Source organism: Balaenoptera ricei, chromosome 14, assembly GCF_028023285.1.
Source record: "Balaenoptera ricei isolate mBalRic1 chromosome 14, mBalRic1.hap2, whole genome shotgun sequence".
NCBI classification, from domain to species: Eukaryota; Metazoa; Chordata; class Mammalia; order Artiodactyla; family Balaenopteridae; genus Balaenoptera; species Balaenoptera ricei.
This window is the reverse complement of record NC_082652.1, coordinates 3,262,113-3,288,133: the sequence shown is the minus strand read 5'-3', so window position 1 is coordinate 3,288,133 and position 26,021 is coordinate 3,262,113. Positions and strand designations below refer to the sequence as shown.

The 26,021-nt window shown below is 44.0% G+C and overlaps 1 protein-coding gene across 1 annotated transcript in view; it reads right to left on the bottom strand.

The window, feature by feature from the left end:
• Positions 1 to 26,021, bottom strand: part of TMEM132D (transmembrane protein 132D) — a 678,719-nt gene that overhangs the window by 77,489 nt on the left and 575,209 nt on the right. Inside the window, exon 5 of the mRNA XM_059893671.1 lies at positions 16,978 to 17,118. Within this exon, the coding sequence (XP_059749654.1) occupies positions 16,978 to 17,118 (141 nt within the window). The remainder of the gene's footprint in view (positions 1 to 16,977; positions 17,119 to 26,021) is intronic.

Genomic DNA, 26,021 nt, shown 5'->3' with positions numbered 1-26,021 from the left:
ATGAACCTGCTTCTTCAGTATTTTGATGAATGGAACCACTGTCCCCAAATACGCTCAAGCCACCCACGGCTGATCAACCAAAGGGGTCGGGATTGCAGGATAAGAGGTTGTTCTATTGGGGGAGGGTAGTGTTCCTGAGAGGAACTCTCTCTGGTCCTCAGTTCCCCATGAGAGAGGAGAGGAAAGTTCTTGAGAGGTTACTGTCCGTCAAATCATCATAAGGAAGCCCCCCCAAAATCACCTATAGCATTTGGAGGTGTCCAAATGATCCCCTCTCACAAAGTCAGAGGCTGATGACCCACGATCTGAAAGTTTGGGAGCCCATGGACCAATAAAATGCCTGATACTGCTTGGAGATAATGAAAGTGAGAATAAAAGGATGGTTTGATGTGAAAACTCTCAAGTTGCCAACTGAGAGAAGGAAGAGGGTTCCTGCTCAGGCTCTGGAATCGGGGCCAAGAGATTAGATAACGGTGGGGGTGAGGCTTGCTCGCTGGAGGCAAGAGGGACACGCAGAGGAATGTGGAGCACAGCCCCACCCATTCCTGCAAAGTGCAGCTGGATATGAAGGGCTGTGCTGGCCTGGAGCCAGCAGTCCAGGCATCCCTACTGATGGATAAAACGTGTGATGTTCAATCTGGAAGATGTGCATGGCCGCGGCAAGCCACGGGAGACCACGTATGTGTGTGGCCACGGCAAAGCCACGGGAGACCACATATGTGCACGGCCATGGGAAACCACGTATGTACATGGCCACAGCAAAAGCCACGGGAGACCACGTATGTGTGTGGCCATGACAAAGCCACAGGAGACCATGTTGGGTTTTTCTTTCTCCTGTTGTGTCACCTCCAAGCCAGAGACGTTTGTTCAGGAGAAAAGGGTGTCTGTGACACTTCTTCATCTAAATATCAAGAGAGGCACATCCAGTCGGCTGAGAAGTTGCCAAGATGGCAGTGGTAAGCAGGGCAATGTGCCTCCAAGGAGGCCGACACCCTGGTTCCTGGAAGCTGTGCATAGGTTGGGTTACATGGCAAAGGGAAATGAGGTTGTAGATGGAATCAAGGCTGTGATCAGCTGACCGTGAGCCACAGAGATAGTCCTGGGTGATTCCAGTGGGCCCAGCGTAGCAGTGGAAAACAGAGGCAGAAAAAGAGAATTAGAGAGAGCTGTGACCTTGGAATAACAGACCAGTCAGAGACGCAAAGCTTTGCAGATGGAGGCAGGGGCCACAGACCAGGGGCTGAGGGGGGCCTTTGTTTACTTACTTTCTTTTTAAAAAAATATTTATTTATTTATTTATTTGGCTGCACCAGGTCTTAGTTGCGGCATGCATACAGGATCTAGTTCCCCGTCCAGGGATCTAACACGCGGCCCCTGCATCGGGAGCGCAGAGTCTTCACCACTGCACCACCAGGGAAGTCCCTATTTACTTTCTTAAAGGCAGATTTTAAATTTTAAGTGGGAACATCTTTGAAGTTTTAGCCAATACACCTCCTGCTTTGTGCATTCAGACAAACTTTCCCTAAGGATATTGAAAAGCAAAAAAATAAATACCTTTTTAAAAGCATTTGCCTAAAGCAGACTTTACAAGCCTAGGATTCTGTCCCTAAAGGACGACTGAATTTCATCTATCCTAAGACTGCTCTTTTCTCCTTCCCATTGTATAACATCTCTGAAACCAGGACACACTTTACAATTAACAGTGTCAGCCTTGGGTCATGTTTTTAGCTGCAGCATTTTTCTTTCTTAGTGGTATTTGAAATCAATGTGAAAATCAATGATGGATTAAATCAGATGAAATATAAAAATTGATTTATTCTTTCATTTTTTATAAGTATTGTATTTTATTATTTTGTTATTATAGCTATTGTAATCCTTTCTGTTTTTACGAGTTTTGCTTTCACTCAGAGACAAAACTGGAATCACCACTGTTTCAATATTAAACCTATTTTTTCCTAGTTTTTTTCCCAGGTTTTTTCCCCCTTGCTTTATTGAGATGTACTCGACATACAATATTGTGTACATTTAAGGCGTACAATGTGATGGTTTGATACAAGTATATATTGTGAAATGATGACCATAATTAGGTTAGTTAACACCTCCACTACCTCACATGATACTGGTGATGATTTTATTTGTAGTGAGAACATTTAAAATCTGCTCTCCTAGCAGCTTTCAAGTATATAATACAGTATTATTATTTTTTTCTACATGATGTACAGCTTTATTTTCTGGGAGGGGGTACATTCTTTTCTAAAATTAAAAAAAAATTTTAAATTGAAGTGTAGTTGATCTACAATGTTTTAGGTGTACAGCAAAGTGATTCAGTTATATATATATATACACACACACATTCTTTTTTAGATTCTTTTCCATTGTAGGCTATTACAAGATATTGAATATGGTTCCCTGTGCTATACAGTAGGTCCTGATTGTTCATCTACTTTATGTATTGTAGTGTGTATAATACCGTATTATTAACTGTAATCACCAGGCTGTACATTCGATCCCCAGAACTTACTCATCTTAAAACTGAAAGTTTGTATCCTTTGACCAACATCTTTAGACGATGATAAAGTCAAGGGAACAGATTTTCCCCTAGAAACATCCCGAAAGGAATGCAGTCCTACTGACCCTTTGATTTTAGCCCATATTGGCCTTCTAATCTACGAAACTGTAAGATAATTAATGTGTGTTACTTTAAGTCAATACATTTGTTTATTTTTTTTACAGCTGCAATGGAAACTCATGCAGACTTCCAGGGGGTTCGAGCAGCCCCATCACCAGCAATCTATCCTCTACAGCAGCCGGAGACCTCCCGCCACCTTCAGACGGATGGCGGCCCCGCTCTGGTCCAGCCCTGCCGGCTCCCGGCCCCATCATGGTCAAGGCGCGGTTCTCGTCTCCCCACAAGCCTTCACCGACCTGCCCCTCTCACCATTGCTCCCAGCTCTTCCCCGACCCTGTCGCTCACTCACTGCTCTCCACTGGTGCTGCTCTGGTTCCTCCCACACACTGAGGGGTTCCCACCTCCGGGCCCATCCTTGCCCAAAACGGTCCCGCCTCCGCTGTCACCGACGCACTCACTCAGCTTCTAGATCTGGACCCAGCGCCACTTTTTCAGGAGGCGTGGACATTTTATATACACATATATATGTGCACACACATACACCTTGCTGAAAAGGCACAGAGGAGGAAGATAGGATATATGTATGAAACTATTAAATAGGATATAGAACTACACATATATAAAGGATAAATATAGAATATATATATGAAAAGAGGATATCTATATATGTGGAACTATTATATAAGATATAGGACATATACACTACACATGTATAGGATAAATATAGAATATATGTATGAAAATAGGATATTTATGTATGTGAAATTACTATATAGGATATAGGACATATATGCTACACATATATAGGATAAATATAGAATATATATATGAAAAATAGGATATTTATATATGTGAAACTATTATATAGGATGTATATACTATACATATGATATATATATGAAAAGACTATGTAGGAAAATACGTATATAAAGGACATATAGAAAAGTGAAACTATCTCTTCTTTTCCTCCCCTATAAAGGACACTATATAGATGAAACTTTCTTTCGGATATAGATAGATAGATAGATTATATATAATATACATACATATATGTAATATTTATATTAATATGTAAATAAATAATACACAAATAGGATATTTACATAGATATCCTGTTTTTCGCCTCCATGGAAGAAACTATATATGTGAAACTATATATAATACATATGAAATATACATATAGGATATATATCTGCTTATATATGAAACTATACATTATAGCTTATATAGGATATAATACATATAAGAAAATATCTCCTACTTTCCTTCTCTGTAAAGTATATATATGAAACAATATTTGTGAAGAAATATATGTAGGATATAGGAGACATATATACATGAAAATAGGATTTTCTGTTTTCCTCTTCGAATCGTGAGGGCAGGACTTTGTCTTGCTCACTGCTGAATCTACAGCACCTGAACCACGCCTTCTGTGCATCGAAAACTCAGTAAGTATTTGTTCAATGGTTTATGTTTATAATTAAGCTCTTCATTAGACTAGTTATAAGCATTTCAGTGCAATTTTAATTTTGAATACCATATGGGAGCCTCCATAATATTTTCTGAACTTTGGGCCTCTACAGTCTTAATCTGGCTCTGTAAAAAAAAAAGTATTTCCATGTACAGTGGTGGCCCACATGCTCATCTCTGGTTTCACCAATACCTGAGCATTACCTGGGCTGGGCCTCTGCTGTTTCTTACGGCCTGACTTGTGATCAGGCCTGCTGGGGAGGCCTGGGATTTGGGATGGATCTCTGAACCCTCCATCCAGTTAATCTGTCGTGAGAAATGTTGCTCAGAGATTTGAGGGTCCAAAGAGGACCCTCATTTGCGATTTGAAACCACACTGATTCTCCTCCTTGACTGTGACCATTGCCTCCAAACTGAGAAATCTAACTCACTAGTTTTACTTGGAAGGGTCCTAAGCTGGGTTTTTATCTTGGTCACAAACACTCATTATGCTCCTGGCACTTTCTCTCCCTCTCTTCTTGGATCAAAGATCACTCCCTCAGGGGAAAGCCAGCAGAAACTTCTGCATCTCACCCTAAAATTAAAATCAAGACTCTGTGTCAAGCTCTTGTGAGACAGAAACCCTCAGTGCCAGGCCCTGAAGGACAAATAATGAAAAAAAAAACAAAACAACCTTTTGGCCAAGTATAATCTCAAAGTTTGGATTCCACATGTACATTTTTGCCATCCTTTCCCCCCCCCCCCTATTAATTTTAACTCCGTAGAAGCAGAAGATAAGGATGTGCTGCTGGGTTAGTACTAATTGTTACTGCTATCTTCATTAATGAGAATTTCTGATGTAAGTTGGGGTTTGACTCACAGCAGGTGTGTTGTACACTCAGATACATTTTAAATGTGATGTGAGAGCTGGTAGCTGTGTGCCTCATTTTACCACCAATGGAAGTTTGACTCCTGAATCATCATGCAAAACACTACCATTCTTTTGTTAGGTTTCAAAAGAACAATGCAATGGCTTTGTGCCAATGACATGCATCCTTGTACATGATACAGTCTTTAAATGCCTGAGCACTGAGTCAGAGGATTTAAAAGGGCTTATGACTCATATCTCATGCCTTAATGCACCTGCTGTCAACATGTTTTCCTTCCTCATATAACAATGTCCTTGTAGTCACAGAATTATAAGTCAAAGAAATAATTTCCATCACAGAAATGGAGGGGAATTAGCTAGGTTCACCATTATAGGCGTGTTAGAATCCTGGAAGGTGCTGTGCCTGCAATTTGGGCTTCTGCCACCAGGAGGTGCCCATCAGGAATCCTTTGGCTGATAACGAGCATCTGGCTCCAGGTGTACAGAGATGATGCCTACTGGCATCTAGCAAACAATACATCCGAAATCCAAATTTCACAAAGTATGTGTGTTAACAAAAAATCAATGTAACGGAAAATACCATGGGAAGGGAAGGGAAGATCTGATACTTTGTGCCTCACTGGATGTTTATTAATGTTCAATACAAATCTGGGTTTATTCTACCATTGATTCATTCCACAAACATTTATTTATTAGGTAACTGCTATGTGCCAGGCCTTCAGTTAAGTCCAAGAACACAGAAATGAGTCTGACAAATACCCAGTCTAGAATGTCTCCAAACCTGGCAGTCGTGTCCACATGTAAATAACTGAGGATAACCACATTCCAAGCACAGTCACATCTTTACCTAAGAGTTAAGGTCTAAAGAAAGGTGCCTTCACCTCTAGTGAAATTACTCTTGAAAAATTTTTTAAATTGGGGCTTTTTGGACCATGAATGTACTGTTTGACCTCTAAAGGCTGACTTTTGTCATTTTGATCTTTAGCATCTTGGAAGTAACAGTGTACAATCCTCCTGCACAGACTAATTGCCTACCCAGTGTCTGAGAAAGAAACACTCAGCCCCTGGCTTCTTGTTACCATTTAAGCTGCCACAGAATCCTAATGAGCTGTCACAGTTCTTCCTCCATGTAGGAAACAGAAAACATGGAGGAGTAGCCATGGAGCTGGATCCCTTTCCTCCTGACCTTGCCTTTACGTCCAAGATATTATTACCTCTACAGCCCCCCTCATCAAATCTTTACTCTTTTTTGAACCAGACTAACAGAGCCATTTTAATACAATTCTGAATATTACCCATCAACTCAATATCCATCATCAGTTGGAACTCCTGCATATTTTCTCTTGGTCATGGAGGAAGTCCCACCCACCATCCTTGAAATGATCTTGCTTTTGTTTTATGAAGGTTCAGGGAAATTCCACTGCACAATGAATATATAGATGTCTCCTCACCCCAAAGAGGAGAATGTTGAGCTGGGCTGTTTATTGATTTTTTTCCTACTGAAGGAATCTTCCATGTCACAGCCAAGAGATGGAGCTCTTCTCCGTGGTCCACTTTGTGACTTCATAGATAAGACCCTTCCTTTCAATAGCTATCGATAGAGTGGCTGCCATTGTTCTAGGCACCGGGAAATCAGCAATGGTCAAACCAACAAGGCCTTGGCCTCACAGGGGTGGACAGTGGACAGATAAACAAGGTCATGGTGATAAGTTCCAAGAAGAAACATAAACCAGGGAAGGGGGATGGGGAGTGACAGAGCTAGAGTGCTGCCATGTGGACTGGGGACTTTGGAGTTAAGACCTGAAGGAAGTGAGGGGGTGAGCTGTGTGTGCATCTGGCAGAAGACACAGCAGATGTGTGGAGGTCTTGAGGCAGGAGCATGTCTGTGAGGTCCCCTGAATCTCCAGAAGGCAGTGTGGCTGGAGGGAAAGTCAGGAAATGAGGTCAGATGGTGAGGGCGCACAAGGGAGGATGGGGAGATTGGGTGGTCTTAGTGGCAATGGTAAAGCATTTAGCTTTTACTCTGGGGGAGATGGAGACGCCACAGGAAGATCTTGAGTGGAGAAGTGATGTGATGTGACTCACATTTCTAAAGGAATGCTTTCACTGATTGGTTGAGAATAGTTTTGGGGATGGAAGACAAAGCCAAGAGCAGTAACACCAGTGGGGAAGCTTGGGGAAAGTTCACTTTCTAACCTTGACCCCACTTATTCAGTTCTAAATTAAACTTGGAACGATTTTGTGCAGATATTCCTGAAGTTAGGAATGTAGCTAAAAGGCAAATTGCTACTCATAAAACAAGTATACAGGTGATCAAAGTGGCTCTGATCGATTGATTTCCCAACACAATGCAGAACCAAATTTGTCATAAGAATGTTATATCCATCTTACAACTGAAGAAACTGAGGAACAGAGAGTTTAAGTATCCAGGCCCGGTTCTCATTTGTAAACATCAGAGCCAGGATTTAAATCCAGGCAGTTTGGCATGACAGCCCAAACTCTTAAGCACTGTGTGTGCTCTTTTTGTACAGCAATAGTCACGCAGGATGCGGCATTGGCTGCACCTTTAGATCGGACGTATGCTGCTCAGTTTGCTGCTGTCCCCACTACTCCGTATTTTCTTTACACATTTAAGTTATCGTGTGGATCTTGTATTCTAGGGTTATGATCCCTGGCCTTAATGTTCTCCAAGATCCCTTATGTAAATTCTCTGTAAGTGAGGTGGTATGGAGAGGTTATGTGGTTTCTTTCCAGGTCAAAGATGCCAAAGAGCTTTCATGTCTTATACCCATGATTGATGGTATTGAGAAGGACTGCCAGGAATGTCTGAGCATAATAGAAAGATGCGTTATATATTCGACTGGTGATGCTGAGTATTTTGTGTGAGGTATGTTTGCTGACGCTACTCTTGGCTAACCCAGGATGGAAGGCAAGGTTGGCTTGCCCTCTCTGACACACTTTATCCCATTTTCCCAGTTTTCCTCATTTTCCCAGGAGGCAGAATCTCTGCTTGTCCTGATTTTGACTCTCAAAGAGGACACTGATCCAAGCAAGTTCATCCTGACAAAATTTTCAGGAATGGACATATACAGTCTCTCCCATAAGTACGTTCGATTTGACAAAGGAGCGCAGGGAGAATTAATGTTTAGCCCAATGGTATGATGTCTTGTTGGAGGCACTGCTAGCATCCATGCATGGAGGAGGTATTTTTGGCTGGGAGTGTGGGCTCTCCGTGTGCCACGGTAAATAATCACCCATGAAGGAAAGGCCTGCTCAGAGTCCTTGAACAGAGGTGGGCAAACATTTTCTGTAGAGAAATGGATGGTAAGTATTCTTGGCTTTGCTGGCTGTGCAGTCCCTCTCACAGCTACTCAACTCTGCCACAGCATTGCTAAAGCAGCCATGGACAATCATAAATAGAATGGGTGTTCCTAACCTGTTACCATGGCAGCCGTAGTTTGCCAACCCCTGTCCTGAAGGATGAGTGATAGAAGCGAAAACAAAACAGGCCTTAGAAATGGGTATCATGAATCTTGGTTTCTAACCATGTGTCAAAACTCTGTGAGTTCATAGCAGCATTGGTCACAAGAGCCAAAAGGTGGAAGCAACCCAAATGTCCATCGATGGATGAATAGATAAATAAAATGTGGTCTATCCATATAATGGAATATGATTCAGCCTTGAAAAGGAAGGAAATTCTGACCCATGCTCCAGCATGGCTGAACCTTGAGGACGTTACGCTCGGTGAAATAAGCCCGACACAAAGGACAAATACTGTATGATCCCACTTATATGTGGTACCTAGAGCGGTCAAATTCATAGAGACAGAAAGTAGGATAGAGGCTACCAGGGGCAGGGAGAGGGGGGAATTAGGGTTTCATGGAGACTTAAGTGTTTAAATGGGTATTGAATTTCAGCTTTGCAGATGAAAGAGTTCTGCAGGTGAATGTTGGTGATGGTTGCGCAACAATGTGAATGTACTTAATGCCACTGCCCTGTCCGCTTACAAATGGTTAAGATGGTAATCTTATGTTGTATGTATTTTGCCACACACGCACACACACACAAACAAACCTCTCAGTGCCTCAATTTCCTCATTTGAACTATAAGGATAAAAATAATACTATTTCTTGGGGTTGCTGTGAGGATTAAAGAAATGCTCACCTGCTGGGTAATCAGCACCCAACACTTATAGAATCACTGCTATTTCTATTATTATTACTGGTATAGTACTTCTATCTACATTTAACCTGTATCAGGAATCAAGACCTACTAACAATTCTGAAATGATGCTTTATATTTTAGAAACTGACAGGTGGATAGAGAAGAAGAGAATTAGGATCTAAAAGATGGGTCTATATTTGAGGAAAAGAAATACTGTTTTCTCTAAACTAAAACATTTATTCTTAATCAAGCAACAAAAAATTCTGACACTAGTAAGTCAATTTCAGGGGAGGAACACTATTATTTGGTGTCCAAATAGGATGCTGTGGTAGGAAGAGACAGTACCAGATACATGGATAGAGTTAATGCCGTACAGCCTACAGGCTCTTTTTCTGCCTCTGAAGCTTCATTTGCATCCATTAGGGTCTCCACTGATGGTGAGGGGACAAATATGGGTCCAGTCCCTGCCTCCAGCACGTGGCTTCACCCCACTCTGTAGCTACAGATTCTATTCCTATAATGAGAGATCTATTTTAAAATAACCACCCATACAACCTAAATGTCCATCGACAGATGAATGGATAAAGATGTGGTGTATATATATATATATACACACACACACACACACACACAATGGAATATTACTCTGCTGTAAAAAAGAATGAAATGATGCCACTTGTGGCAACATGGATGGACCGAGAGATGATCATACTAAGTGAAGTAAGTCAGACAGAGAAAGACAAATATCATATGATATTGCTTATACGTGGAATCTAAAAAAAAAAAAAGATTCAAATGAACTTATATACAAAACCGAAACAGACTCATAGGCATAGAAAACAAACTTATGGTTACCAAAGAGGAAAGTGGGGGGGAGAGGGATAAATTAGGAGTTTGGGATTAGCAGATACAAACTACTATATATAAAATAGATAAACGACAAGGTCCTGATGTAGAGCACAGGGAACTTTGCTCAGTATCTTGTAATAAACCATAATGGGAAAGAATCTGAAAAAGAATATATAGATATATATTTCTGAATCACTTTGCTGAACAGCAGAAACCAGCTCAACATTGTAAATCAACTACACTTCAATTAAGAAAAAACCAACTCAGCAAGCGTTTCAGGAGTGATACGGGAGTCCAAATCCATCTTCTTTGCTGTGTGTGAAGTGCAGTTGGCTTTGCAATAGAGCAGCTGCCCCGCGGGCAGCTTTAGGGGCTCTTCAGTGTCCCTGAGCCCCACAGCTCTGCCAGTCCTAAGGGGCTGTAGGGGGTGTGTTTTGCTTCTGCTGCTGGGGGCCCACCAGCCCACTCGGTGCTAAGAGCACACAGAGCTCCCCTGGGGCACCCCTGCCCCCTTCCCCCCTCCCCCTCCTTTTTTCAGTTCATGTGCTTTGAGGTGAGGTAGGCTTTGGGCAATCAGTGTTAGGGCGCCTGGGCTTCAAGGATAAAGAGGTCCCATCAGAGCATATCCCAGGATTTATACAGGACTGGCCTAGAAGCCATATATTCTTTTCTCTTGGATTTGTGCCAGTCCTGAGCCATCCATTTTGCTCCCACAAGGGGCAGCCTCTGTGAGAATGAAACTCATACAGAAGAAAGTGTGGCTATAGGTGAGGGGGTGGGAGAGGGAGAGACAAGGAGAATATTCTCATGGTATCTCTTGAGGTTCTGAACAAAACCCCCCAAAACTAGCCCTGAATGAACTTTTCAATTACGTCAACCACACTTATTATTATTTTTTTATATAAACTTACGTCAGTGTGGGTGGGATTTCCTGTTATTTCCAACCCCTAAGAATCACAAAGGATAGTCTCATCAATATCTGAAATGCATCCATGAGGGATCCACTGCCTTCTTAAAAACCCAGCATCCTTGGGAGGCATAAGGTATCACGCCTTCACATAATTTACAGTTCAGCGTGAATAAGTCTTCCAGTGATTTCCTGAGAGGAGGTTTTGGTATGGATGGAGGAGAACACAGGAGCTTACTGGGCCTCTGGCTGGGGAAGGAAGAGAAAGCAAATAAAAATAAAAAGATGGGGGGCAGGGGAGATGGGCTTTAAAGACAGACCTGCTGCTCAGAGATTTCCCAGGAGCCTCTGTACAGGTGTTGAGATGCTTCTCCAAGGACCCCTTGGCTTTCTTTCTCAAGGGCCTCCAACTGACACCAAAACATTATCTACACCAAGTGATTCTCTTTCAACACCTGTGATTCACAGAGCAGCATGGTGACAGCAGTGTAGGTTGTGGATTTTGATTTTTAAGTTTTGCATCAGGTGGTGAGTCCTGTGGATGGATGTGAAATTGAATGCAGGGAGCTTCTCTACTTTCCTTGAGTCTCTGCATTTCTGACGGTGATTTCATGACTCCCAAGATGACTCAAGTCATTCGGAACTCTTTAGGGCACAAATATCAATGCAGACTTCTTTGATGACTGGTATGGTAAGACTAACACAAATTGCTTTCCACAAAAGGACTCCATTCGCTCTTATTTAGGAAGTGGTGTGGTGGGATTCACGTGTTTGAGCAGTGTCATAAGGAACTGACTTTTCTGCACAGCGGTTCTGGCTTCCTCTGTTGTTTTTAACTCCCTGGCAGGCTCTTTTCTCAAGATGGACCCTAATAACTCCAGCATATCCTCTCAGGGATAAGGAATAAGAACAAAAGGAGATAAAATGCTTCTCTTGCAGGAGTTCCAGCCAAAGTCTCAGAACTGCATCTGATTGGCTGGGATTGGATACTGGGTCTCTCCCTTAGCCAATGACAGGGTCCAGAGGGATGCAGTGCTTTGATTGGCCACGACAGGTCACGTGGCCACTGAAAGCTGGGATGGACATACCATTTAAATTGCATGGATTTAAAATAAATGAGGGACTTCCCTGGTGGTGCAATGGTTAAGAATATGCCTGCCAATGTAGGGCACACAGGTTCGATCCCTGGTCCAGGAAGATCCCACATGCTGCGGAGCAACTAAGCCAGTGCGCCACAACTACTGAGCCTGCGCTCTAGAGTCTGTGAGCCACAACTACTGTGCCCGCATGCCACAACTACTGAAGCCTGTGTGCCTAGAGCCCACGCTCCGCAACAAGAGAAGCCACCACAATGAAAGGCCCGCGCACCACAACAAAGAGTAGCCCCTGCTCGCTGCGACTAGAGAAAGCCCATGGAGCAATGAGGACCCAACACAGCCAAAAATAAAGAAATTAAATAAATAAATTTGTAAAATAAATTAAATGAGCCACAGGTATGAAATACACACTGTGGGAATACAGTCAATAACTATGTATAATATCTTTGTGTGGTGGCAGATCATAACTAGACTTATCGTGGTGATCATTTTGAAATGTACAGACATATCAAATCACTAGGCTGTGTACCAGGAACTCACATAGCGTTGTAGGTCGATTATACTCCACAACCAACCAAGCAACCAAACAAAAGAGATGAGATTTGTGGTTACCAGAGGCGAGAGATGAGGGGAGGGAAATTGGATGAAGACAACCACAGGTACAAACCCTTAGTTATAAGATAAACAGGTACTAGGGATGTAATAATGTACAACATAATAGACAGAAGTAACCCTGCTGTGTGCTATACATGAAAGTTAAGAGAGTAAATCCTAAGAGCTCTCATCACAAGAAAAAACACTTCTATTTCTTTAATTATGTATCTATAGGAAGTGATGGATGTTCACTAAACTTATCGTGATAATCATTTCGTGATGTATGTAAGTCAAATCATTATGCTGCACACTTAAACTTATACAGTGCTGTATGTCAATTATATCCTAATAAAACTGGAAGAAAAAAATAAAATAATTAAAAAAAAATTTTTGAAAAAGAAAGAAAAAATTTGCACAAATTTACTGCAAAGACATGGAGGAATTTTCTAGAGAAAACCAGGTTATTGTTATCAGAAAAAGGGTAAATGAAAGCTGGAGAGACAAAGCACACATGTCCATGATAGGAATCAGCAGTGCTTCCTAAAAGCTGTACAACCAAGAAGAAACGCACAATGGATGATATACCCAATTCATAATAAATAACCAACAAATAGACTTTCTGGAATATAAAATGACATGCAGAGTGTTGCAAACTGGAAGCTGATAAAAGTGTAAGTAATAGACCTCCCCAGGGGTATGTGTGGTTTCTGAGATCTTTCTCTTCTGCAGGTTCACCTTCATAGTTTCCTTAGTGCTTTCCTGGGGCCATGATGGAGAGGGTCCTCAATAAATGATAAACCAGATCGAACGGCATATGGTTTCAATGATAAGAAATAGCAACGTGGAGCAGATTCATCACAGACTTCATGGAAGAAGCACATCTTCAACAGGACCTTAAAAAGTAGGAACAACTTGGATGGGTCAGAGCAAGCTGGTCAATGGTCTCTTGGTCGAACTTCCCGATCGTGGTTCAATAAATGCTCGTTTGAGGAAATAATAATAAAGTTAAGTAAACCACCCCTCTGCCTAAACTCTTGCAGTGATTATCTGACGTCCACAGGACTCAAACCCCAGGACCCGGCTTCCGTGGCTCCCCCGCATCTGAGTTAGACTCTCTCTCCAACTACATGTCTTCACATGTCAGCTTGTGATGTTTGACTAGTGAAATGAGACCCAGTTTCCTTATTTTTCAAATGACGATCTTGCCCGTCTCTAGAAGTGAAGACCATCACAGTGCCTGGCACGTCGTAAACGCTTCAGAGAAGGGAGTTATTTTTATCATTATCATGAACAATCATCCTCCCACATTCAAGCCATGCTGAGCTCCAGTAGTTTTCCAAACATCCGATGATCGCTCACGCCTCTGTCCACTATGTTAGTTTGGAGTCTCTTTTTTAAAAAAAATTAATTAATTAGTCCATTTATTTTTGGCTGCGTTGGGTCTTCGTTGCTGTGCACAGGCTTTCTCTAGTTGCGGCGAGCGGGGGCTACTCTTCGTTGTGGTGCACGGGCTTCTCATTGCGGTGGCTTCTCTTGTTGCAGAGCACGGGCTCTAGGCGCGTGGGCTCAGTAGTTGTGGCACGTGGGCTCAGTAGTTGAGGCTCGCGGGCTCTAGAGCGCAGGCTCAGCAGTTGTGGCGCACGGGCTTAGTTGCTCCGTGGCATGTGGGATCTTCCCGGACCAGGGCTTGAACCTGTGTCCCCTGCATTGGCAGGTGGATTCTTAACCACTGTGCCACCTGGGAAGTCCCAGTTCAGAGTCTCCTGAAAGCAGAGCCTGAGACAAGGATTAGCTGTAGGCAGGAAAGTGGTTCATGGCAGCAGATGTGAGAAAGGTAAGGAAGACAAGAAGAGGAAGGAGGGAACAACAACAAAACGTGTGTTGTTGATTTGGTTGCCCCTGGAGCACGTGGGACTCAGCCCTGCTGGGGGCTTCTGAGCAACTGCGTGGAAAGCACAGACGTTCAGAAGGATGGAGACGGCAGCTGCTCTATGGGTGTAGGGCTGCCCCTGGAGATGCTCACTCCCCAGAAGACTGAGAAAGCTCTCCCAGCTTTGGAAATATCCCTGAGACAGATAAGCTGAGAGGCTCACCAGGCTCTAGGGTGGCACGCCGTCGGAGCATGTGCAACAACTTTCTACTTCAGTTACAGCTGAAATCACAGGGGGCCAAGGTAATATGGCCACACAGCACCAAGACCACCTCCGACCACCTTCCTTCATGCTGTTTCCTCTGCCTGCCATGTCCTTTCATGTCTTTTACAATCTAGCCAACTGGATGTATATTCATCCTTCAGGTCTTAATTGAAATATTTCCCCTGAGAACGCTTTCATGATTCAGTTATACATTTCCTCTTCAGCGTTCCTTGTTCATTACTGCACTGTTCATTCATTCATTCCACAAACATCTGCTGAGTACCTACTACAGGCCTGGCATTATTGTAAGCGACGGGGATACAGCAGCGAATGAAGGGGACCAAGGTAGCACTGCCTTCATGGAGTTTACATCCGGTGAGACAGTGTGACAATAAATAAAATGAAAATTTTGACTATATAATACAGTTGAAGACATAAATATACGATGTACAATTATATAGACTAGACTATAAATAGATGACATATTTGAAAAAATATGATGGATAAAGAGGAAGCAGGGATGGAGAAAGGCAGGGCTGTGTGAAAATTTTACAAATTTGTTCAGGAAAGGCTTTGGCAGGAAGGTAAAGGAGGGAGAAGGCTGGGCAGCCATCGAGGCGAAGAGAGTTAGCAGATGCGGGAGGAGAAAGGGTTTCTGAACTGTAAGGGGAACAGCAAAGTCTCCAGCGTGGCTGGAACAGAGGTAGCGAGAGGGAACTTGGCAAGAGCGAGGTCGGAGTTGAGGCAGGCGTGGCTGGCTGGGCTGCACTTGCCCCGTCCTCGTCAACACTTTGACTTTTCCTTTGAGACGGGAGGAAGCCAGTGGATGGTTCCGAGCTGAGGAATGACATCACCAGGCTTGCACTTGGGTCATACCGGCTGCTGCATGCGGCCAAGGTGGCCCCTGGGAAACCAACCAGGAGGCCACCGCTTTGACCCAGGAGGGTTACGGTGGCTTGGAGTGGGGTGGTGGCGGGACACCACGGGGAAGGGTTGGCTCCTGGCTCCTCGGTGTGTTCAGATAGCACTGCCAGCAGGGTTTGCTGAAGGATTGAATGTGGGAGAGAGAGAGAACGGGAAATCCAGGCTGTGCCCTGCTGCTGCTCTGACCCACTCGAAGGATGGATGTGCCATGTCCTGACGCGAAGGGGCTTCTGGAATAAGTGGGCGGCGGCGTGCCATGTAACGCGTCACAGGGCTCCGTCGTCTTCTCCCACCTCTGCCTTCTCTCCAAGCAACTAAGGACAGGTAAGTGCCTCTAACTTGTGGCCCTAACATCTGAAACGGGCCCCAGCGCTTAGCGGCGATTCAAAGCTGCGTTTGTCCACTGCCCTCTCGTGGGTGGAAACGCGCCCTGGGATTCTCGTGGGGGCAGAGAGGTCCTGCGGTCCCTGCGCAGAACAGGCAGGAAGGCCAGTGGGCTCTGCCTAGTCCCGGGACCCCAAGGATGGGAGTCCCCCTCCCCGGACCGCACCCCTCGCCAGCCTGGGGCGTTTGCTGGCATCTCACAGCATCAGAGGAGGTGCCGGGATGCCTTTGTGTCCACAGTGGGTGGTGGCAGCGTGACAAACCCCTCTCCCCTGCCGACTGGCATCGTGCTACAAGCTGCCTGGCAGAGCAAAGTCAGTCCCCCGCCTGGCGCATCCCCCCGAGGGCCTTTGTTTTAGATCACTTCTGCGTTCAATTTAAAAGGAGAAAAGAAGAAGCCGGAGGAAAGGAAAGAGCCTTCGGCACTTACACGAAGCCCGGCGGGAGCTGGTCACCCCGTCCCTAAGTCAAGGAGAATTCTGCCGGTTGGCCAGGGAAGCAGAGAACGGTTGTGAATCAAAGCTGGGGGTAACTGTATACTTTATACCCACACTGATTTTCCACAAACGCTTTGGGCACTGAAATCACCTCAGAGCGTGTCTGCATACGTGCTCATCTAGCTTCTGACGCCCCCATTCCCTCCCCGTCTCAGCCGGGCGGTCGGGGTACAGTCACCTCTGTTACGATGGTGGTCCCTCATCCCTCGCGACCCCCCCAGGAGGTGGGGAAGAGGCCACAAGCGCTTGGAAACGCGGAAGGTCAGAGCATCACAGACCTAGACTTCTCCCCAGACCAGTCCTCGCCCTGTTCTATTCCTGGGCAGGGAATGCAAACGGCAGGATAACCAGAGCGGGATGGGGGGGGACCCCGGAGGGCCCCGTGGTCCCAGCGGGTCGACGAACGCTGATGCCGACACGACAGCGCGTTTCTGCGGGGGCCGGGGGGCGTCCACTTGCCTTAATGACGTCTTCGTCGGAAGACCGGCACTCCACAGACTTGAGCTCTGTCACGGCGCCGTCCTCCTCCACGGAGACCACCTTCACCGGCACGGCCACCGTCTTCCCAGTGAGGATTGCTGTGTTCAGAATCTCCGCCTCCTGGAAGACCAAACACATCCCGCGGTCACAGCCCTGCACGCACGCGTGCGGCCCGCCTTCCCAGCGGGAAGCGGGAATTATGGTAACCATAATTTGTTTTCTATGTCTGTGATTCTATTTGTTTGGAAAGAAGTTCATTTGTATCATTTTTTGTATCATTTTTTTAGATTCCACATATAAGTGATATCATATGATTATCTGTCTGCATGAGTCCCTTCTTCTTGGCACTGGGTACACAGGTGACTTTTCCCAGACACTGAGCAATAATCCTTACTCTGCACTTCTCTCCCCAGTGCGCCCATGCCTTCTTCAGCTACTCTTATACTGTTGTGGCTTGTGAACTGGCACAGTCCTGGGAGATCATATGAGCCCATTTCTCAGATGGAGAACACTGAGCCCTAGAAATCTCATTCTTCTCTGCAGGGATTGTCACTTCTAATCACGTGGCAATCAAAGTCCCTGCGTAACCCGAAATCTCTGTATAACAAGACTTCCAAGTTCTAGCCCATGGCATTCTCAGTTCAACCCCCGTTCATCACATGTCCATCGTGTTCTAAGAGGTTCTGTGTCAGCATGCACACCGAGTTTCCTCTGTCAGTCTGAACTTGACTGACCTAGCCTTGGTACAGCAGCAAGAAAACATCTGCACAGGCCCTAGGAGCTGTTTAGGGAGGCTTTTACATCTCTTAGAGACAGGCTTGCAGAGATTCTGGTTCATCTGGTTTTCATGTGAAATCACAAACGCCTGTTTAGCCGCACGCCAGAAGAAGGCGTAGAAGTTTATCATCTTAAAATTACATAACCGTTTTCCTTATGTTAACTTTCCATTTCTTATATAAGATCTTATTTTTCCTTTATAGGACTTGGTTCATTTTATACTTAGCTCATTTGGTTTAGCCTTTGGAAATGATAATATATATATATACACATATATGTATATAAATATATATTTTGTTCCTTTATTTTAATTCTAAAAGACAAGACGACAGTTTGTAATGTTCCTGAATTTCAACGACCATGCCTCAAACTGTCTGAATATGCATAGGCCTCCAAATGCCCCATTGCTTATGCACCTTTTTTTTCCTCCCCTGTGGGTTCCCAGCCAGATTTTGTTTTATTTTGGGTACAAACATAGTAAAAGAATAAAGGAGCCTAGTCAGAATGTGATGCTACTTTCCGTTGCCTCTGCGAAGGAAAAAGGCCGGGCGTATTTTTCTACTCTAAAGGGTAGAGATCCAAAGGAACTATTCTTCCTTTGGGAAGAAGTGGAAAAAAGCATTTTAACTCTCGGGCCCAAACTGGCCCACTTCACAGGGAAAAAACAGACTAGGGGAGCAGCATTAGGAGACCAGTATCAAAGGAAACAATTCTGCACATCAGTGGTGGAAAAGTAAACAGCGTGTCTGCTCCAACTCAAAAGGCCTTTAATGCATTTGCAGTCAGGTCAGCATCATGAGAAACGACCCCGGGGTAACCAATGAGCAGCTGTGAGCCCGCACATCTGGGGTGTCTCCTTATCCTCTAAACAGAAAGCATATTCTGCCTGCAGGATCTCGGTGGGGATTAGGGACTGAGATTTCAGGCTTGGTATTCCCCTGCCTTCTCTGTGCAATTCTTTGACATCGAGAACCTTCTCTTAACTCTGCTCAATATTCGGTAATAACCTAAATGGGAAAAGAATTTGCAAAAGAATAGGATATATATATATATATATGTATATATATATGTGTACAGAGTATATATATAACTGAATCACTTTGCTGTACACCTGAAACTAACACAACATTGTTAATCAACTCTACTCCAATATAACATAAAAATTAAAAAAAAAGAAACCTAGATCAAATCCACCCCATAATCCATGGACTTCATGGTTATACAAAGCAATATATTCCCTACTGCTTTTTTTTTTTTAAGTTGTTGCTGTGTTTTGTTTGAATTAGTTGTTTGTTTCTTTCACTTGCATTAATAAAGTTTTGAGTAGTGCAAAAAATAAAATAAAAAATAAATAAGGTGAAAAGAAAAAAGAACCTTCTCTTGTGCATCACTGGCTTTCTCCAGGACGTGAATGGTGTGTGGATGGCTCACAAAATTCTCTAGACAAGAGGGTGGTGGTGAAAGTGCCTGCTGAGCCCTGGCTTGGGCTGAGACGTGATCCCATAAAACCCTTGAACTCAGCTGCCTTATTGCCATGAGTTCGCCTTATCAGAGCCCCTGCGCCTAGGAAACAAAGGCAGCATCTCTTGAGAAAGCTCTGTGTCAGTTCTTACTGATAGTTCCATGCTTGCCTTCTGCCACCTGGACATCCTGTTCTTGCCAGTAAGTCCTTCCTGGGAATCTGACAACACAGCTGCAGAACTTCAGGGTCACCAGAGGATAGGAGGGAGTGTGGGTGGGGAAAGAGAAGCTGACTGTGGCACCAGAAAAAGGGACAACCTCATGAGTGAGGCCACGCATCCTTTTCTTGGAACCTAACTAATTATCAGCTATTGTAAGGAAACAATAACCGTCCTCGTTTATGCTGGAGAAATGATGACCCGCATCTCGGTTTGGAAAGCCCCTAGAATAGATGCTGGGACGAGGGCTCAAGGGCCATTTGTTTGGGAGGTTCAGGAAACTTCAGGAAGGCAGTGGGGAAGGGATACAGGGAGGAAGAGGCAGCCAATGAGGGTGTGTGTCCTGCCGGCGACCACAGTGGAGGCTGGAGCTTAGTCCCGCAGGGGTTGATCTCTTTTACGAAATATACCGTGCATTTTATATATTTCAGTATGTTGAAATGGATTATGATATATTTCCCTGCGGGGAAGTTATCTGAAATACACCCCTAAAAATAATTCCACGGAGGGGCGAGGGAGCTGGGGTATTTATACATTCGTCCAGCCTGTTGTGTGTGCAGGCAGAGAGGCTTCGACAGTCCCAAGGAAAGGTCCTGGCAGACGGTGACACTGGGAATTGGTCTGGAAGGGTGTAAGGGAAATGCATACTGCCTCGACAGTCTGCTGTGACTTAAGTGTGAAGTAATTTGTCATATGGAGGGCTAACGGATTGGAACCAACATTAGAGTGTTTGTTTGTTTTTTAAAAGTTTCCTCCTGCTTCTAGGATTCCAATTTTCTCTTTGTGTATGAGCACAGTCATTTGTTCATATGCACTCTTGAAAATTAATTTTAAAACAGAGGAGAAGATAATGGGTACAGGAAAACATTACAGGAGATGGGGAACAGTCTAAAACACGTCAAAAACAGAAATAGACTCACAGACATAGAAAACAAACGTATGGTTACCAAAGGGGAAAACAGGACAGAGGGATAAATTAGGAGTTTGGGATTAACAGAGACACACTACTATATATAAAATAGAGAACCAACAAAGACCTACTGCATAGCACAGGGAAAACTACACGCAATATCTTGTAATAACCTATAAGGGGAAAGAATCTAAAAAAGAATATATATGATGACTGAATCACTTTGCTGTACACCTGAAACTAACACAACATTGTAAACCAACTATATTTCAATAAAAAATTTTAAAACATACATCAAGAGATGGATCTGTGTGTTAGAGACAGTTTGTAACTCACCCAGTGTGCATTCTGCCTTCCTGCCTACTTACCAAAATGCCAATTTCGTTTGAGGCTGTAAAATGCCCAGCTAAAATTATTACATTTCTTTGGCTGCACTTAAGCTGTGACACAGTTCTGGTCTGTGACATATAAATGGCAGTCACTGGGTGAACCTTCCATGGAAGTTTTAAAAAAAAACAGATTCTGAAGGTTGTTTCGTGCTACCCCTTTCTTCCTTCCCACTGTGCACAGATGATGCTGGAGTTGGCGCTGTCTCTTGCACCCCCAAAGTTGGAGTTTGCTGTTAAGAGCCACAAGGTTCAGTGTAGTTGGTTAAGAGTGAGGAAGCTCATATGGGATCATTGGGTTCAAATCTCACCTTTGACACGATGCACTGGGTGACCTTGGGCAACTTAACTCTTCTTAAAAAAAATTTTTTTATTAAATATAATTTTTTTTTGACTTTTTGGCTTAGTTCCCCAAACCTGCGCTCCCTACATTGGAAGTGCAGAGTCTTAACCATTGGACTGCCAGGGAATCCAACTTACTTAACTCTTGGTGCCTAAATTTTCTCAACTATAAAATGGGGATAACAGTACCCACCTCTTGCATTTGCCCTAGGTTTAGGTGAGTTTATAATTGCAGAGTGTTTACAGCACTGCCTGGTGCCTAGGAAGTTCTAAGTGTTCGATAAATACAGTAAGTCCCTTACATACGAACCTTCAAGTTGCGAACCTTCAAAGATGCAAACGTGCGTTCCATCAACGTCCAGCATGAGTGAAGTTGCAACTTGCCCTCCATCTCCTATTGCTGACGATCCTTCAGCTCTACCATCTCCCACCTCCTCTCCTCCTCCAGTCAGTAACTCTTCTTGCCTGTTCACTCGATGCCAGCCCCTGGATGCCAGCTGTTGTACTGGTACTACTGTACTTTTCAAGGGACTGTATAGTAAGATTAAAAATGTTTTCTTTATGTTTTGTGTTTGTTTTTTACATATTATTTGTGTGAAAAGTATTATAAACCTATTACAGTACAGCACTATATAGCCGATTGTGTTAGCTGGGTACCTAGGCTAACTTGGTTGGACTTGAGAAGAAATTGGCCCTACGCACCCGCTCTCAGAATGGACCTCAGAATGGACTTACTGGACCCAAAGGTGCATGATGACTGCAAAGGAGTAGTGTCCCCCAGAATTCCTGTCCGCTTGGAACCTCAGAATATGACCTGATTTGAACATAGAGTCATTGCACATATAATTAGTTAAAATGAGGTCATGCTGGGTTTGAGTGGGCCCTAATGCAATGACTGGTGTTCCCCACAGGAAGAGAAAACACAGTCAGAAGCACAGGGAAGATGGTCCTGTGAAGATGCAGGTGGAGATGGGAGGGATGCAGGCACCAGCCGAGGAACATCAAAGATGCTGGCCTCACCAGAAGCTGGAAGAGGCAGGAGGTGTCGTTCCCAAGAGCTCTCAGAGGAAGCATGTCCTGTTGACAGCTGGATTTTTGATTTGGAGATTCCTGAACTGTGAGAGAATAAATTTCTGTTTGTTTTTTTTTTAATTGAAGCATAGTTGATTTACAATGTTGTGTTAATTTCTGCTGTATAGCAAAGTGATTCCGTTATACATATACATACATTCCTTTTCATCTTCTTTTCCATTGTGGTTTATCACAGGGTATTGAATATAGTTCCCTGTGCTCTACCGTAAGACTTGTTGTTTATCCATCCTATATGGAATATCTTATGTCTGCTAACCCCAGCCCCCCAGCCCATCCCTGTCCCCTGCCCCCTTGGCAACCACCAGTCTGTTCTCTATGCCTGTGAGTCTGCTTCTGTTTTGTACATAAGTTCATTTGTATCATATTTTAGATTCCACCTATAATTGATATCATATGATATTTGTCTTTGTCTGACTTACTTCACTTAGTATGATCATCTCTAGGTCCATCCATGTTGCCGCAAATGGCATTATTTCATTCTTTTTTATGGCTGAGTAGTATTCCATTGTATATGCGTACCACATCTTCTTTATCCATTCATCTGTTGGTGGACATTTAGGTTGTTTCCACATACATTTCTGTAGTTTTAAGCCACCGCATTTGTGGTGCTTTGTTAGGGCAGCCCCAGGAAACTAGTACAATGACTGAGCCCCCAGGAGAAGCAGTCTGGATGCTAGATGCCCCGCAGCACTAAGCTGGGACTGCTTCCTCTGAACACATCTGGAGAGAAGACTAAAATCCTGCTTATTTCATCCTTCTGTGTTTGTGTGTCCTGTTACTCACAGATAATCACAATCCTATCTGACACACCCCGGAAGGAAGAAATCCTCATCAGTTTTCACAGGTCTTAGGCTGAAATAAGCAAGTTAAATTGCCTATTGTCCCGTAATGAGAAGAAAACAATGTTTGGACCTTCACCATTCCTGTGGCTTTTGGAGATCATTTTAACACGTGGTTTTGAAACGATCCCACGGATGTTAAACTGGACGAACGCGGTTGGAATAGAATAAATGCGGTGTCAGCCGCATCCACTGCTTCCTCTCTGAACGAAAGCATCATAGATGAAGCTTCGGGCACCCCATCGGAGAAGCGCAGAGAAGGACAAACGTCCCATTAAACAAACAGAACGGAGAACAAATGGAAGCACCGCCTTCGGCTACGATGTGCGAAGATTGGCTCCACGTCTGCATCTGGGAAAGTTGGAGGCTTATCTGATCAAAGCGGCACGAACCCCATCCCTTTACCTCCAAGCGGGGCGTTTCACATCTTTTAACTCAGTGAGAGAGAAATTTGAAAGATGGGCGTTATGAGGAGGTGGCAATAAAAGTTAACTGGCACACTCAGCTTGATTTTACTTAGATTTGCACAAAGATAGCATTTCCTCTGGGGGTTTATAAGGACAGAAGAAGAGGGTGTAAGCTCTCCAACAAACAAGATTTGAGTGAAATACCAAAGTAAATTTCCTTATAATATTTTTAAAGGAAAATAATGAGTTCCTGGGAATGGACAGCTTTTGTTTTCACCTGCCCCAAGTCCTTCTCTGTAACAGGACTTCAGTTTTCCTTTGGGGAAACCATCCCTTCTTTTTAGGACTGAAAATCACCATAACCCTGTGTCGCTGGCCACAGAAGTCGGCAGACCTCTCTGAAGCTACGGCAGTCAGGTCCTCCTACCCTGGATTTGAACTTCATTCAAGGAGAGTGAGGGCCAAGGATGTTTCGATTTCGTTCGTCCCATTGGCGGCACCTGGAAAAGTCTGTCATTTGTCCTCTTATCTGTATTTCCACTAAGGTCCTGGTTCCTGCCTTTTTAACTATTTTATCCACTCTCTGAGAGAGCCTGTATTCATTTGATAAATTCCTTTTTTAGAGGGCAGAACTTATGTTAAGTGTTCTCACCACACACACTAGTAATAATAATAATAATAATAATAATAGGGGAGGGAGGAAACTTTGGGAGGTGGTGGATATGTCCATGGCCTTGGTAGTGGTGCTGGTTTCACAGGTACAGTAAGTCCCCTACATACGAACGAGTTCCATTCTGAGAGCACGTTCGTAAGCCCATTTTGTTCCTAAGTCCAACAAAGTTAGCTTAGGTACCCACCTAAAACAATTGGCTATATAGTACTGTACTGTAATAGGTTTATAATACTTTTCATGCAACTAATACATAAAAAGAAACAACACAAAAAATAAGGAAAACATTTAAAATCTTACAGTACAGTCCCTTGAAAAGTACAGTAGTCCAGTACAACACCTGGCATCCCGGGGCTGGCATCGAGTGAACAGGCAGGAAGAGTTACTGACTGGAGGAGAGAGAGGAGGTGGGAGATGGTAGAGCTGAAGGAACGTCAGCAATAGGAGACGGAGGGCCAGCTGCAATTTCACTCACGCCTGACGTTGATGGCACAGGTTCTGGTTCCTTGCTGGATTCAACTCTATCCACCCTCTTGAAAAAACGATCCAGTGATGTCTGGGTAGTAGCTTTTTTCCTCTTGTCGTAGATGACACGTTAGCACTGGATTTCATTCTGAATGGCTGCTGCAACCTTCGTGTACCGTTCTACATTTGGGTCCTGTGCCTCCAAAACTAACAGTGCCTCCTGAAATAAGGAAAATCCCCTTGCCATTTCCTGCGTCGTGAATCTCTTCGGTTCTTCAGTTACTTCTTCTTCCTCTTGTTTCTCACGAAAGCACAACCACTTGTAGAGGATGCACGCACGTGACAATGTACGCCAGACACGTGAACTAACTTATGTGATTGGACATGCGGACGCATGTTCACGGCTTTGAAAGTTCGCAACTTGAAGGCTTGTATGTAGAGGACTTACTGCATATACTTATCCCCAAACTCATCGAGTTGTATACTTTAAATACGGACAGCTTTTTACATGTCAGTCATGCCTCAAACGTGGTTAAAACAAACAAACAAAAAACAGAATCATTTTCTTTTGCTTACAAAGAATCCTACTTGATAAAGTCAACCAGGAGACTTTAGATGAAAGCACATTGTTTTATAGGGTTTCCTTCTAATTCTTACTGAGAGGCAGACTTTTTATCTCTTTAACGATTATCAATTTGTTAGCCAATTTGCAAACTGGATACTGCATTAGTTTGAGTTTTCCCCCAAAGCAGAGCCTGAGACAAGGCTCTGGATTGAGTTAACTTATTTGCAGGGGGTGGGAGTGAGGGGCGAGACATGGGAGGCAGAGAAGGAGGGAAAGCCAACAGTCGGGTGTGCACAGGCTGGAAGTGCTCATCCCCCAGGGGTGTAACCTCCACACTTGGGCACAGGCTCCCAGGATGTAAGAAAAGCCCTGGACCCACCTGTGGGAAGTTGTCTGAACGACTCAAGCTGGGACCAGGTCAGGGAACTGCCCAGAGGAGGGCTGAGGGCACGGGACAGGGCACCAGCGACAGCAGCTCCAGAAATGGCCCCAGGTGTTAGAAAGTTGCTCCCATGTCGGGTAAGAAATTTCCCAGGATAAACTCTGGGACAAGTATTTTACTTAATTTTTTAAAAAGGAAACACACCTGGACATTCCCGTTTGCATGGAAATATGTGGGCAGAAATCACACTAATTTAAAAAGCAGGTTTCAGAACTCATGCTTCTTTACTTGCCTGCTTATCATGCTTGGAGAGACTAAAATAACTTATCCCTGAATAGGACCGTATCAAATGCTCCACTGAAACAAAGACACAAACATGGTGGCATCCCTACGGGTCATCAGGAGATGAAGAATTCACACACCCTGAATCAAGGGTCTGCACTGAGGGCACCGGCACCATCGGGGGGGCCGACCTTGTGCCTTTGGGAGCACAGTTGAGATCTGCCTGC